Source organism: Falco rusticolus, chromosome 3, assembly GCF_015220075.1.
Source record: "Falco rusticolus isolate bFalRus1 chromosome 3, bFalRus1.pri, whole genome shotgun sequence".
In the NCBI taxonomy this organism is placed as follows: Eukaryota; Metazoa; Chordata; class Aves; order Falconiformes; family Falconidae; genus Falco; species Falco rusticolus.
In genome coordinates this window covers 41171248-41186453 of record NC_051189.1, presented here as the reverse complement: position 1 = coordinate 41186453, position 15206 = coordinate 41171248, and the positions used below count along the sequence as shown (strand labels likewise).

Here is a 15206-nt window from a genome sequence, read left to right as displayed (position 1 = left end):
AAGCAAGGACTAACCTGTATTCCTATGTCAACAGTGATTTGTTAGATCGGCTTAGGTGTCTTGTGAAACATCACGGTTGGAAGGAAAATAAACATAGGGAAAATAAGAAAACATATTCAAATTAAAATTTAATGAAGACACATGTAATTTGTGTACGTGCCAATATTTTTTTTAATTGATGGAGAAATGGGGACCCAGAAACCAAACCTAATAGTTCTGGACTTCAAAGAATAGGGTTTTTATTCATAGCAAGCAGGAAAGTAGAAAACAGAGGAGGGGAAGGGGCAGTGCATCAGTCAGAATCTTCTTTTATGTGCATTTTATAGATCTAAAGATGAGCAGAAGGAGGACCATTATGACTTACTACATAATGTATGCTCAGTGCCTGATTATGATGGCATGGGAAGGGATTCAGGAAAGTTAGTCTGAAATTTCCATCTTGGAAATGTGAAGCATCTTTATAACGACACTTTTTAAAGTAGAGTTCAAAAAGAAAGAGGAACTGGATCACATTTAATCCCTGTTTTAAACAGAGAACTATTACTGGGTTGTAGTAGACCCAGAGTCTTTTTCCAATGTTAGTCATAATATTGTTTAAAAAGATCTAAATGGCTATTGAAGCCACTCCTGGAACCTCTTGCTATAATTAATGTTAGACAAAGAGAATACTTACTTTACTTTAAAATGGTGCTTTTGAGACCCATTAAAAACTGGTGCCATATGTTTATAAATGTAGCATGTACCCAATAAACACAGGAAACATAGTGGTGCAGTCAGTTCTTATCCTGTAGCAATCTTCTCTTGCTGCAGTAGGAAGAGTGCGCATGCTATTGCAGAATAAAATCCTGCAAAGTGTTACAGCTCTCAGACACCTTTACTTGTAGAAAGTCACCTTGTCACTTGTAGGTGTATGTTTACACTGAAAGTCTCTGCAAGTGTAATTTTTCAGGCAGTCGTTGGGCTTGTGCAAGTCTATTGGCCTTTCACACATGGCTTACTGTTCTGGGATCAGAGTTATGCCAATCCACAGGCAAGGTCTCTGAGCACAGGATCCATCTTTTAGCTCAGCCCATGTGTTAGGCCAGAGAATGCTCTCACGGTGCTGCCGTTCAGTGCCACATCAGCTCACTCCTCAAGCTATCAGGTCAGCAAATCTACCTGAGGCTTTGTTTTCTTTCTTCATTCTTTAGTCAGCTTGACAGCACCCCCAAAACAGTCCAGAGCAGCCGCTGGTTAACGTAAGAGACTTACTGAAATGTGTGTGCTCTGATATTAGTGTCCATTTCAAAACTTAAGCTGGGAACTCCATTAGGACCAGCATCTAACTGTCTTGCTATTATTAATGAGGCAAGGGAAAGAAGCTGTGCTATTTAGTCACAGGAACCAAAAAAGGATACATTATAGGGAAACTTCGCTGAAACTGCAACTGAAATGTTCCAGTTATCAATAGCATTACTGAGTTTTGTTCTCTACACTATCCAACCAAACTTAATTGCTTTGTATGCAAACTCTGCTCATTGCACCTTAAGATACAAAAGTGAACGAAACTCACTGGGTAATAGTCATTTATAGTTGCATTAAAATTGTAAACAAACATAGCTATTTCTATTTCTTTCTATTGTTCAGGGTACAACTGATCTGAAATCTTCACAGGCTTGTGTAGGGTGTTACAAGTGGAGTATATGGCAAGCTTTGGGACAGGCAAAGGAACTCTGATCTGTCAGCACCTGCCCGTGTTTTCAAAAAAATGGTATTTAGCTTTTCTAAAACAGTTCAATGTAGAAAGAAAATTGAAGTCCCAGTTGCTTTTTAATTTGAAATGTGAAGACAGTGGGATCCACTGGAAAAAATTACCTGGAATCTTCCGTCTTGTTCAGTGATGTTGATAACCAAATCAGACAGATATTGTGCAGACAACCTAGGAAAAACTTTCCTCTCGTTCTCCCGCACTTCCTCTGATATTCAGCACATGTGTAATGCCTTTTACAGGTAATCCTTCCAGACTGCACCTTTTTCTCCCAAGTCTGATACAAATCTCAAGACTTAGGTATCCAAAAGAGTTTATCCAAGCTAATTTATTTGTTTACGGTCCCTAAGGTTCTTCCCCTCTCTTGCAGCTGCTGCCTGTAGGGAACCAGGCTGCCAGTAATGTGCTTTCAGCCTTCCTTCTCATGCACAAGATAAAGAGCCAGCTCTGTTTACAGGTCTGAGTGGCATGGTTTGCAGGGGCATGTCTTAGTAGGGCGCAGGTCCTAACTCTGGCCACTGGTAAGGAAATAAATTATGTGTTGTTAGTGGTTTATGTATTTTTCTATAAATCACATGCACAGTTTTCCCTTCTTTTTCCAAAGAACCCTACAACAGAGCCAGTTTTTCTTCATCTTCATTTTTATTTCCCCCTGAATCATGTTAGAAATTCAAAGTCACAGAACGAAGAAAAAAAAGAGTTGGTGAAAACAGCCTTGACAGCTGTACTCTGTGGCTCAGTAAGACTTTTTACTTGCTCCTTTCAGGGATGTGTTTAGTCTAGATACTCTTGATTTATTGATGGCTGGGTTGTATTTTTTTATGCAGATTTGCAGTGATTTCATTTAAGCTTTTATCTGCCTAGAATGGGAGGGATGTTGAGAAGAATGTGAGTGAATTTAGTCCCTAAACTGTTTCCCTTCTCAGTTTGTTATTTAAGGGACTGCTTAATCTTTAAAGAAATTTGCCTGTCTTGTTTTACAGTCCACCTGAAAGTAGCAGGGGTTTGGAAGACTGCTGGGAAATGGTTTTCATGTCTCTCTCTCACAGAAGTGGCAGTGCACAGAGGATGCTTCTGGCAAACTTCGAATTCACAAGTGTAAGGTATCCAGTGACATACTTGCCATCAGAAAAAGGACCCGCAGCATACACTCCCGGGGATACAGTAGTAAAGACAGAGACTGCAACTGTGGAGACACTGATTACCGACACAGCAGGACCCAAAGGAAAAATCAAAGGCAGTTCTTGAGAAACCCTAATGCGCAAAGTAAGTGTTATCTGCTCTCTTGGACTCCAAGGCAAAGAGCAGGGGAAATGGCTAGCCAAGGGCAGGCTCACCAGGGGAAATGGCTAGCCAAGCGCGGGCTCCCTGGCATGCTCTTGCTTTCGCCCCATGTCTAATGAAAATATTGGTAATTGACAGTCAGGTTCTACATACCTGCCTCTGTAATAACAATAACAACAGTATTTATCCTTCGGCTGACAGTGAGGAGTAGTCTTTAGGCTGGTGGTGGCGGCGGTGGCAGTGATGGTGACGGCGGTGGCAGTGGTGGTGATGGCGGTGGCAGTGGTGGTGGCGGCGGTGGCAGTGGTGGCGGCGGCGGTGGTGGTGGCAGTGGTGGCAGTGGCAGTGGCGGCGGTGGCAGTGGTGGCGGCGGTGGCAGTGGTGGTGATGGTGGTGGCAGTGGTGGTGGCGGCGGTGGCAGTGGTGGCGGCAGTGGCAGTGGTGGTGGTGGCGGTGGCAGTGGTGGTGGCGGCGGTGGCGGGGGTGGCAGTGGCAGTGGTGGTGGCAGTAGTGGCGGCGGTGGCAGTGATGGTGATGGCGGTGGCAGTGATGGTGGTGGCGGTGGCAGTTGCGGGGGTGGCGGTGGCAGTAGCGGTGGTGACAGTGGCAGTGATGGTGGCAGCGGTGGCAGTGGTGGCAGCGGTGGCGGTGGTGGGGGTGACAGTGGCGGGGGTGGCAGTGGCAGTGGTGGCAGCGGTGGCAGTGATGGCGATGGCAGTGATGGTGACGGCGGTGGCAGTGGTGGTGGCGGCGGTGGCAGTGGTGGTGATGGCGGTGGCAGTGGTGGTGGCGGCGGTGGCAGTGGTGGCGGCGGCGGTGGTGGTGGCAGTGGTGGCAGTGGCAGTGGCGGCGGTGGCAGTGGTGGCGGCGGTGGCAGTGGTGGTGATGGTGGTGGCAGTGGTGGTGGCGGCGGTGGCAGTGGTGGCGGCAGTGGCAGTGGTGGTGGTGGCAGCGGTGGCGGGGGTGGCAGTGGCAGTGGTGGTGGTGGCAGCAGTGGCGGCGGTGGCAGTGATGGTGATGGCGGTGGCAGTGATGGTGGTGGCGGTGGCAGTTGCGGGGGTGGCGGTGGCAGTAGCGGTGGTGACGGTGGCAGTGATGGTGGCAGCGGTGGCAGTGGTGGCAGCGGTGGCGGTGGTGGGGGTGACAGTGGCGGGGGTGGCAGTGGCAGTGGTGGCGGCGGTGGCAGTGATGGCGATGGCAGTGATGGTGACGGCGGTGGCAGTGGTGGTGGCGGCGGTGGCAGTGGTGGCGGCGGTGGCGGTGGCGGGGGTGGCAGTGGTGGCGGCGGCGGTGGCGGCGGTGATGCTCTGGTGCCACCTATCGCGCTGCTCAGACATGACAGCCCGGTGGCGCCTGCCGTGAACCGGCGCCGTTACCCGCCGGGATGAGCACCGCAAGTGCTTCCTTGCGCCGCTCGCAGGAGCCCACCGGCGCCTCCCGGCACAGGGCGCAGCCCAGGCCCCGCCGCGCCGTGCCGGGCCTCGCACCGCGGCACCGCCCGGCTGCCGCTTCCCGGCGGGTCGGGGCCGGGGTCCCCGCGGGGACACGAGTGGGATTGCAGTGTCCTCTAGTGGAGCGCGGGCTGAAGGGGCTGGACGGGAGGGTCTTAGGACGGCAGTACCTGGATTTGTTTCTGCTAATGACTTCTATAAAAGAAGCCTATTTTTTTTTAAGAAGCCATTCTTTATTTAAGGAAAATATTTATTTAAGGAAAAACCTGAGAATTTAAATGGAGCAAGCATTTTCTTCTCTCTGCCCCGCACTGCAAATGACGTTCTGTAGCTATAGCAGCACAAGCGGGCCTGGATTTCAGACTTGTTCAAGAGCAAGGCTGCGTTCTCCTTCTCTGTGTTTAGAATACTAGACTGGGGAATGAAATAAAGATGGGTCTTTAAAACAGGAGGATAGTGAGGTCATATGAGAAATGCAAAAGTTAGAAGACGCTGCACAACTGCATATGAAATAAGAAAATACTGTCAGTATAATTCAAAATATTTCACGATTTAAAACCTCCCCCACTCTGGATGTGAACAAGAATCCCTGGTATTCTCTGTACGTCCAACCACAATATCGTCTGTCTTGAGTTTTCTCATTGTTCAGGCAAAATGCTGCCTTGGTATAATTTGTTCCATTTGTTTAGTATGATCTAAGGAACTTCGCAGCATGTACAGAGAGACCTCTGCCGAAAAGACTACGTCACAGACTGCCAGGGGCGATTCTCAACCTGGAGACATGTTCCTCCAAGTGATACTTTCAAGGGGCGATCCCTGCTGTGTACCTTGGAAAGAGGTGTTGCCAGGGCATCAGCAAGGGCTGAATGGGGGAAGTCACTTGGAGAGGGAAATTGGGGAAAGGGTGAAGGAGGACACATCTGAAGGAGGCATCAGAATAAGTCCGTTTGTTATGCTTTTCTCCTTTACAACATCCTTACACCTCTTCCCTCCTCCTCCAAATCTGCCACAGCACTCCTCTGAGTAGAGCAGGGAAAGACTCACGATGATGAGACATCATTAAGGCAACAACTAGTTCAGGCCTCCATTTTTAGATGACACTTGGATAAGATGCTTATATATTCCACTCTTTCAGTCACTTGATTAATAAGTAGTATCATCAGAGGCTGTTAAAATACCAGAAACCGTCCCATCTGACCCTATGAATCTTTCTGCATTATTTTGTAAAAAGGTAATATGGTTATAGATCAGAGAGATGCTTTGAAACTAAGGGGTTTCTCTTCGGGAAGATGGATGTCTTCATTGATTTGACTGGGAATCCTTTTTTCACCTGACAGCAAGCAACTGCTGAAACAGTTTAGGACAGAGTGGTTTGAATGAAGAGTTGAATGTGGCTCACTGTCTGCACTTCTAAGAGATTCTTGCAGGAATAGTTCAGTGTGAGTCTTTCAAAGACACTGACATACAAACTGCAGCAGAACTAACACCACCTGCCAAAGGCAGCCCTTTATTACAGTTCTCATTTTATTCTGCTGCGTGAATTAGTATTAACTGTTAGGTGACAAAGATGTGCTCAGCAGAGATGTAACAAATGGAACTACAACCACTTCAGTGAGGTATTGACTGTGAGTTGCATCACCTTGATTTGGGACAGGTACGTATTGCAAAAGAAGTAAAAACTGTAAGGTCTTCCAGGCTGAGCCCAAACGGAGTTATTCTCGTACGTAACTAAAGAACCCTCAAAGACTTAATTGCCATAGTTAATACAACCCATATACACAGTAACTAAAAGAGCTGTAACCTTACTAAGCTCAGAGCTTTCAACAGACAAAAGTGACACAAGAAATCGCACTGTAGCTCTACACAGCAAGTTTTTTCTGGTCTATAACTCGTACACATAAACATGGTTGATATGTGTATTGAAGTATATATAGAGATATAGATACATACAGATATCTATACACTGATACATGATTGATTCTTGCCCTTTTAATTCCTATCTTTAAAAGCTAAAAGATGTTATCCTTTTAAAAAGTCATATTTATTCTAAAGCATAACTCCAACTTGCATCACATGCCAATTTACAGGTGGTGACCTTGTTTCACAGTACCGAATGGTTTCATTTTCTGAAGTGGTTTCTAATCCTGTTATCTCTGATTGTTTTGTGTGTCTCTTTTTAGACATCTGATTTCTGAAATACTGATTTTATTTGGAAATATAGATGCTAACCATGGCATAAGGCCAGACTGGCATGAAATGCAAACCTTGAAGCAATCAAATGTTCATGCTACTCATGAAAGTGTGGGTCCCAACGTATCAAAAAATCATTAAATAAGTTTCTGTAAAGCCACAGAAAAAATAAGCCATTTTTACTGAACAGCATTCTTGCTCTTTGGAATATGTTTTGCGTTCATGGCACGGGTCATGTAGACATGTATACGCAACAGGGAGAATTTCTTCTGCTTCAGAATATAAACCTCGATTTGTTCATACTCGCCAAACCCGGTCCTTGTCTGTGGAGTTTGAAGGTGAAATATATGACATAAATCTGGAAGAGGAAGAACTACAGGTGTTAAAGACCAAAAGTATCACCAAGCGTCACAATGCTGAAAACAAGGAAAAAGCAGAGGAAGCTGATGGTGCTGACGGTGATGCAATGATCGCTGATGGCATTGATGCTATAGGTCAACCCAACTCTGTCAGAGTGACACACAAGTAAGATTGCTTTTTCTGTGGTTTTTTCCTTAAAAGGAAATCTCCTTCGTTTTCTATTTGTATTCTCCCCGTCTCTGCATTTTTTATGATCACATAATAACAGTATTTAAGAAAGTAAAACTATGATAGATTTTAGATAAACCTGAGTTGTATTTGTTAGTAGGTGGAGTAGTTCAACTTTAGTGTGTGTATTTTAAAGGGAGGTATCTAGTTTAGGGTTTATTTTCGAGTAGGAGTAGGCATTTCCAGAGGGAGATTCATCCTCCATATCGAAACATGCATTTTATGATGGATTATTCACCCTGTGAAGTTGGCATTCCTGCTGTTCTTATAAAGTCTAGGCTACCAGCTTAGCGTAGAGGCCCAAATTTGAAATGACTGAAATCACACTCTGCGTGAGGACAGATTAAATTGGTTACATCATCTTTCTTAATTTTTAGTTGTTTGTAGCCACTAACATTAGCTAAGACAGTATAGACCTGTTTATCCCTGGAAAGACCTGCAAAAAGACCTGCAATCATTTTTCCATCCTGGAAGATGCTTAGATTTCAGGTTTTAGCTCTACACTAAATCTGAATGAAAAAGCAAAAATCTTAAAATATTTTTTAGTTTAAAAATGCTAATATGATTGATCTGAAAAGCCAGGCAGATGCAGGCAACAAAAATCTTCTGGTTTATCCTTTTTATTGTTTTTAAAATATAAATAGCATGTCTCTCTTTTCTTCTTTTTTTTACAAAAAAAAAAATAAATGAGGAAAACATGAAAGTTAGTTTCAAATAAGTAAAAATTATCCTTTTTTTTTTACATTGATGATTTCCAACCATGACATTAATAAAGCCTTAAATAGCTTTCTGGAAAAGTTATTATTTCTCCATAAAATGTTTTGACTTTTACTGAAAACAGTATTGCTTTCAGAATTCTTTGAGTGAAGAAAAAAACATGAACGGGTAACATAGCAAGAGATAAGCATCTACATGTTCCTTTCTGCCATTCTTCTCAAAATTTAAAGAAGGGTTCTGATAAAGGAGAACCCAAGAAAGGTTGTGTCTATAAAATTGGAATATTTCCATAATTAAACAATTTCTATCTATCAGCATGGAGACTTTGAAATCCCATCCTGTAGTCTGCTGGATTTTCTATCACCTTCTTGGCCTTCCATGTTGCTTTTTCAAACACTGGTATGAATGTTTTTGTCATTGCACCACATTTTAACTTGAATGTTCTGTTGGCTTTTTTTTAACCACTTGTTGGAACTCTTTGCTCTAGCTTTGATTTTTATTGATCTTTATTGACTATACTGATCTTCAGCCCATTGACCATATGTTCTGTTCTTGAATATTTTGCATACTTGGAAGATAGGTCACATTCATGTGGCAAGAGGAATATATTACTCAGCAGCTGGTGGTTAAATAACCAATGACATGTTTGGTTAACAAGAGGCTTGAAATTCTGAAGAGATTTTTATTTCAGTATCAATTTCATTTCTGATTGGATTAAGAACCTCCAAGATGGCATTGCCATTGCATTTTTGCTTAGCAGACACAGAGCATCTGTCATGGATTAATATTTTTTTTCATTATTATTTTGCAGAGGAAACAGATCGGAGCAATTATTAGTATTATAAGTCAGCAAGTTAAGACATCATAGAGTTTACTTATTTCTTAACAGAATATAACAGAGAATTGATTAAGAATGTTGGAAGAAAGAAAATAAATGGATAGGCAACTAGGAAACCACTGACCTTCTTGTTCCTATTTGCTAAACTCAATTCTACAGATGTTTTATTCTTCCAAATGACACTATTCACTGTGAGAGGGAGCTGTACCAATCCGCCAGAGCCTGGAAGGACCACAAGGCTTACATTGATAAGGAGGTAAGAGGCATTTTAAAATCTGAGTGAAGTCTTTGCACTGCTACATTTGCAAAAAGTAATTCTGAATCGGAAATACTGTCTGCAGATCGAAGCTCTCCAAGACAAAATTAAGAATTTGAGGGAAGTTAGAGGACACCTAAAAAGAAGAAAACCTGATGAATGTGATTGTAGTAAACAGAGGTAAGAAAGATGACATTCAACACCAAAGGCTACACCAATTCCTAAGGTTTAAGCATTTTCCAAGCTTTTTTGAGATGGAAAAGAAAGAACATAAGCTTTATTGATATTTATGACCAATGTAGGTACTCATTTTAGTTAGATCCCATTTAAGAGTAAAAGCTATTGTGAATCAAAAGAAGAAAACATTAAAACTTCAGGATGAAATTCGTTTGTATTCTACTAACACATTTGAATCCAGCTGTAGTTCTGCTATAATCTAGCATAGGATCACTCACACAATATAACTTCTTTAAAGGAAGTGAAAATCATAAGTCATTCTGTATAGTTCCCTAAGAAAATGTCAAAGATGGTATGTTTCTGATTTGGTTTTGTGTTGAAAATTGTTTCATGACTTGATAATTCCTATTAATTTTCCCTGTAGCTATTACAACAAAGAGAAAGGGGTAAAGGCCCAAGAGAAACTCAAGAGCCATCTTCATCCCTTCAAGTAAGATTGTTACTGTCCTATTATTCCCTCAGCTGGCTTTTGACGGCTGGACAAATATAATTTCGGGGTTTTTTTGCTGAGAGAGGAAAGGAGGAGATGAGGGAAAGAGAAGGTTGCATATAACAAGCTCTGACAAAAATCCTTAAGTAGTTTTGGACAGACTTGTGAAAGTCTATGGATAATAATTTCAGACTCTGATTGACCTCATGATTGTTAAAATGATCCAGTTAAACCTAAATACAACAGTACATAATTTCTCATGATAACTGAAGAGAACACCTTGTCATAACAGGTGGGGTGGAAACTAAGCTAGAAGAAGGGCACATTCCCATCGTCTCATCTTTAGAAAAGCCAGAAAGATGTAAAAACTGCTAGTGTGGTTGTTAACCAAACAGGGACTGTTTTCTGTCAGCTGTGCCCAACTTTATCTCTGAACAGAGAAGCAGCACAGGAAGTGGATGGCAAACTGCAGCTGTTCAAAGAGAACCGAAGAAGGAAGAAAGAAAGGAAGGGGAAAAAGCGCCAGAAGAAAGGAGACGAGTGTAGCCTTCCTGGGCTGACGTGTTTTACCCACGATAACAACCACTGGCAAACAGCACCGTTCTGGAACTGTAAGTCTTATGTCCACATGCGGACATGATCTTGGTTATCCTTTGCTGTGTTACAGTTTCCACTTCATGAGGAATTTTGGTTTTTTAAGAACTGGCACTTAGTAATGCCGCTGCTGCCCTTATTCTGAAGTATGAAGAATGTCACTTGAGTATGCTTGTAGTTGTTGCATTACTTATTTATATGAAATTAGCACTTGATGCTATTAATTAATTAAATAGATGCTTGATGCTAAATACTGCAGAAACAAAAAGGAGAGTTGGTCTCTAAAACATAGACTTTCACAACCAACCACTGAGATCTGTGTAATCTCTTGGAAATCAAGATGATCAAATATTTCATAGGAATTTTAATTGGGTTTCCAATTATTAATAATAACCTTATTCTTCCAACTGTCACAAATCCTTTTTGGGACTTGACCTTTAATGTTGTGACAAACTTCAGCACATAAAAGGTCTACTCTATTTTTATCATTTTGATTTCAAAGTGCATCATAAATAATTCACCTTATCATGAAAAAAATACAGATACTATCCCTTATGAATTCTTTCCATGATTCCCATTTTTTTATATTCTGAAAGAATTTAATAATCACAAGGGTGGAGCATTCACCTGGTGTATATGAACAAAATATTAGAGCTAGAAGACATTTTAAGTTTCTTTAAACTTCAAGGTATATAGATAAACTATGCTGTTGAGGCATACTGCAAAATTTTTTGGCACTTAGCATCAACAAAACAATACCTTTCTCATCTTTGGTGGTAGAGGAAGAAAAGTGATTGAAAACTTTACTTTCAAAAACTTCAAGATCAAATTATGATTGTTATAACAAATTTGACCCAAGCAGAAAATTTGTTAAGAATAATTTTTCATTTGGAGAAAGAAGTTGTCTCCTAGTGATATGTTTGGATTGCACTAGGACTTCTGCTAACATGCTTTTTACATTTTAAGATGTACCTAATGTAGACATATGCATGGGGTTTGTTTTAAAGACAATGATTAAAATGGCTTATTACTTTTTAACTGTGGAGTAACAGTTACGTGCTCCAGTAACAATCATGGGGTAAAAAAATGTCCCTTCAATGCAGTCCATAACTTAATATCTGATATGTTATAATACCATTACTATTTTTATGAAGTTTGTTCAAAACATCAGTAGTCTTACAGCTGGTCATAGTTCTAACAGCAAAACTAAATAAATCTAAATAAAATTCTAAGGAAATATTAATATCTTATTATTGGAATTAAAGAGACATTATTTTACAGTAAAACTTCGTTAACAGTTTGTTTGAAAATTAAGAAATAGATACCTTTCCTACAGCCTTTGCTGCTGGCAGAACAAGATTATACACACAATATACCCAGGTCTGCTCTACAGGTGCTCCCATCACTACGCCATGTGGATCCAGGTGTCTTCAGTCTGGAGTGGAATCCTGCTCTAGGTTTCCCCAGGTTCAAAAGTGAAAACAAGGTGTAATCCAGTCATACTGCTTGGAATTGCCTTACAAAGGCTGGACCAAATGATTCAACTTTCCTCTTATTTGTGTATCAAATAAACAAAATGAGGGATTGCAGTTCAAAATAATGAAGTGGAAAACCCAGGCCAGTAAGGGAGAGCTGCTTAAAATGAGGCTCTACCACATTAAAGTTACTTACTTTTGGGAGAAACAGTATCCTTACACATATAAGCAATTCCAATGTATCCTGTGTACAAATCTTAAGGATCAGGATTTGTGTTGGGGTTTTTTGTCTGAATTCTGCTCAATCCCAATAAACTGCATATAACTTAGAACAGAACAGAGAATCATAGAATAATTTGGTTTGGAAGGGACCATAAAGACCCCCTAATTCCAACCCCCCTGCCATGGCCAGAGAAATCTTCACTAAACCAGGCTGCTCAAAGCCTCATCCAACCTGGCCTTGAACACTTCCAGGGATCCACAACCTCTCTGGCCAACCTGTTCCAGTGTCTCACCACCCTCAGTAATGAATTTCTTCCTAAAATCTAATCTAAATCTACCCGCTTTCAGATTTGAAACCATTACCCTCTGTCGTATCACTACAGGTCTGTCCCCAACTTTCTTATAAGCCCCCTGTAGGTACTGGAAGGCTGCTATAAGGTCTCCCTGGAGCCTTCTCTTCTCCAGCCTGAACAACCCCAACTCTCTCAGCCTGTCTCCACAGGAGAGGTGTTCCAGCCCTCCTCTGCACTTCTTCCAACAGGTCCATGTTCTTTTTATGTTGTGGGCTCCAGAGCTGCAGGCAGTACTGCAGATGGGGTCTCACAAGAGCAGAGCAGAGGGGGAGAATTACCTCCTTCAACCTGCTAGCCACACTTCTTTTGATGCAGCCCAGTATTCCGTTGGCTTTCTGGGCTGCAAGTGCACATTGCTGGGCCATGTTGAGCTTCTTGTCCACTAACACCCCAAGTCCTCCTCAGGGCTGCTCTAAATCCATTCTCCACCCAGCCTGTATTGGTACTGGGGGTTGACCCAACGACCCACATGCAGGACCTTGCACTTGGCCTTGTTGAACTTCATCAGGTCTCATTAATTATAGGATTCACTGTATTCTGCTCTTATTAACTATAAGATTGTGAAAAGTACTTCAGCAACATTTATTCTGCTGTAGGTGAGAATCTAATATTTTTCAAATAGATTTTTCTGTAAATTGATCTAGAATTTAAGTACGTGAATATCTATGAAGTTTCACTAGTAGAAGAAACAAGCATATTTTTTTTCACTGAAAACTAATAACTTGTTTCTTTAATTACAGTGGGCTCTTTCTGTGCTTGCACAAGCTCGAATAACAACACTTACTGGTGTTTACGAACAGTTAATGACACCCACAATTTTCTCTTTTGTGAATTTGCAACTGGCTTCTTGGAATATTTTGATATGAACACTGATCCCTACCAGGTAAACCCCTTTCCCTGTTACAAAATGTTGTTCATCAGACTCCTCTAGGGTTTTTTTATTTCTGTTAACAAGTATTTTTTCCCTCCATTCCTCTTTTTCTCAGCTGACGAATACAGTACACACAGTGGAAAGAGGCATTTTGAATCAATTACACATACAGCTAATGGAACTGCGAAGTTGTCAAGGTTATAAACAGTGCAATCCGAGGCCAAAGGGACTTGAAACAGGTACAAGAAAAACAGAAGTGTTTATTTCCATTTTGGTTTTTTTTTATTTCATCTGCTTAAGTACTAATTGTATCCATGAAGTGTCACTCTCCTAAGTGCTGCTCTAAATACTCTGGAACGGTCCACTTACACCATCCTGCACAACTGCATGACCAGGAAGCTTCTTTGCACATTTGCAGAGGTTATTCTAGACAGATATTGATGGGAAACAACAACATTTGACAGAAATGCTGCAGAAATTTTATGACATTATCTGAACTAATTGATAACAAGCATATGCAGATCTTCATAGTCATAACTCTTTTCTTTGTTGCAGGGTTTATTTCATTATTTTTTGCCTCCCAGTAGCAAGTGAGGTATTAAATCCTGTGCTTACTCCAACTGCTGTCTGCTTATATGAACAACTTCAGGCTCTACACCACAAATGAGACTTAACATTGCAAACTTCTAATCAGCAGTAGTCTCCTCCATTTTTGAGTAAAACAATATTTCTTTACAAAAGTCTCTGAGTACAAAGATAGCTGCTTTTTATACTGCATAACTCTGGAATTCATTGCACTTAACTTTGGTTGATTGAATGTTGTGACTTTTTTTTTCCACAGGAATATTCTATTCTACATAATTTGCAGTGTTGCATCTTTGTATCTCTTTCTTCAGCTACAAATGTTTCTCTTTTTGACAATATCTAATTGTTTGGGGGGGGTTATTATTTTTTAAAAACTGTGCTTTTTCAGTTCTTTATATAAAACTTCCAGGAAATCTTTGTTGGACTGCAGCTCTGTCTTTATTTAACACAGTACATTTCTTTTTAGGAATTAGATGCTGTGCATGGAAAACTACATTGTGAATGGTTTTACAAATTCTAAACACTAACAAAAGTTACTCTTGTATTTTCCTATATCAGGAAATAAAGATGGAGGAAGCTATGATCCACACAGGTATCCACACTTTTTTGTTCTCCTCAGCAGCTTCTTTCCAAATAATTGCATGACTCCAGTCCATTTCAACTAATGTCTGTATCCTGCCATGTTGCACACAGCATAGCTTTTGCTGCATGCATTTTCTAACTACTCTACACTGAACTTGGCCATTGTTTTTTAGATTTACCATTCTGCATTTAACGTAGCTCATTGTCATAGCAAGACTTCATACAACTCGTGTTTCATGCCTGTATTTCTTAGATGTTTATGTAGGAAAAATGACACAAGAAGAACCACCTCCTTGGGGTTGTTTTCCTGTTATTGATTTGATTTTGGATGGGTTGGTGGTTGTGGTTTTTTGATTGTTTTATTTAGGAAGTTTGTACAGTTGCTCTTGAAACATAAACAAAAGGTTCTTAAAAAGCTTTCTGAGGTATATGTATCCCAAAAGCCTAATCAAACCTAAGGAAGCAAAGTAAAATCTTCTCACTGTCTACAGGAAATATTAGCAGATGTTGCTTTAAGCAAAAGCAGTGCTCAGTATGAGCACCACGTGCTCAGAAGCCAGCAGGAGACAGTTCAATATAAGTGTGGCAGAAAGATGAGACTCCTTTGGGCTAGGAGGGCCAAAGCTCTCAGAACAGATCACATAGCATGAAACAAAATTTCTTTAAAAAGTTGTAATACCTGAACTGAGGAAGGGCACCAGGTGAGATTTTTTATACCTAATGCTTGAACACTTGGAACATGTGAAAGACTGCTGTCTGCAAGTATATTTATTTGTTTGCAAGTTA

The 15206-nt window shown here is 41.1% G+C and overlaps 1 protein-coding gene across 1 annotated transcript in view; it reads left to right on the top strand.

Annotated features, from left to right (window-relative positions):
• SULF1 (sulfatase 1) overlaps positions 1-15206 on the top strand; it is a 127887-nt gene that overhangs the window by 105809 nt on the left and 6872 nt on the right. Inside the window, exons 15-23 of the mRNA XM_037381926.1 lie at positions 2797-3013; positions 6951-7197; positions 8975-9071; positions 9157-9251; positions 9673-9738; positions 10177-10349; positions 13123-13265; positions 13369-13492; positions 14397-14430. Coding sequence (XP_037237823.1) covers positions 2797-3013; positions 6951-7197; positions 8975-9071; positions 9157-9251; positions 9673-9738; positions 10177-10349; positions 13123-13265; positions 13369-13492; positions 14397-14430 — 1196 coding nt within the window. The remainder of the gene's footprint in view (positions 1-2796; positions 3014-6950; positions 7198-8974; positions 9072-9156; positions 9252-9672; positions 9739-10176; positions 10350-13122; positions 13266-13368; positions 13493-14396; positions 14431-15206) is intronic.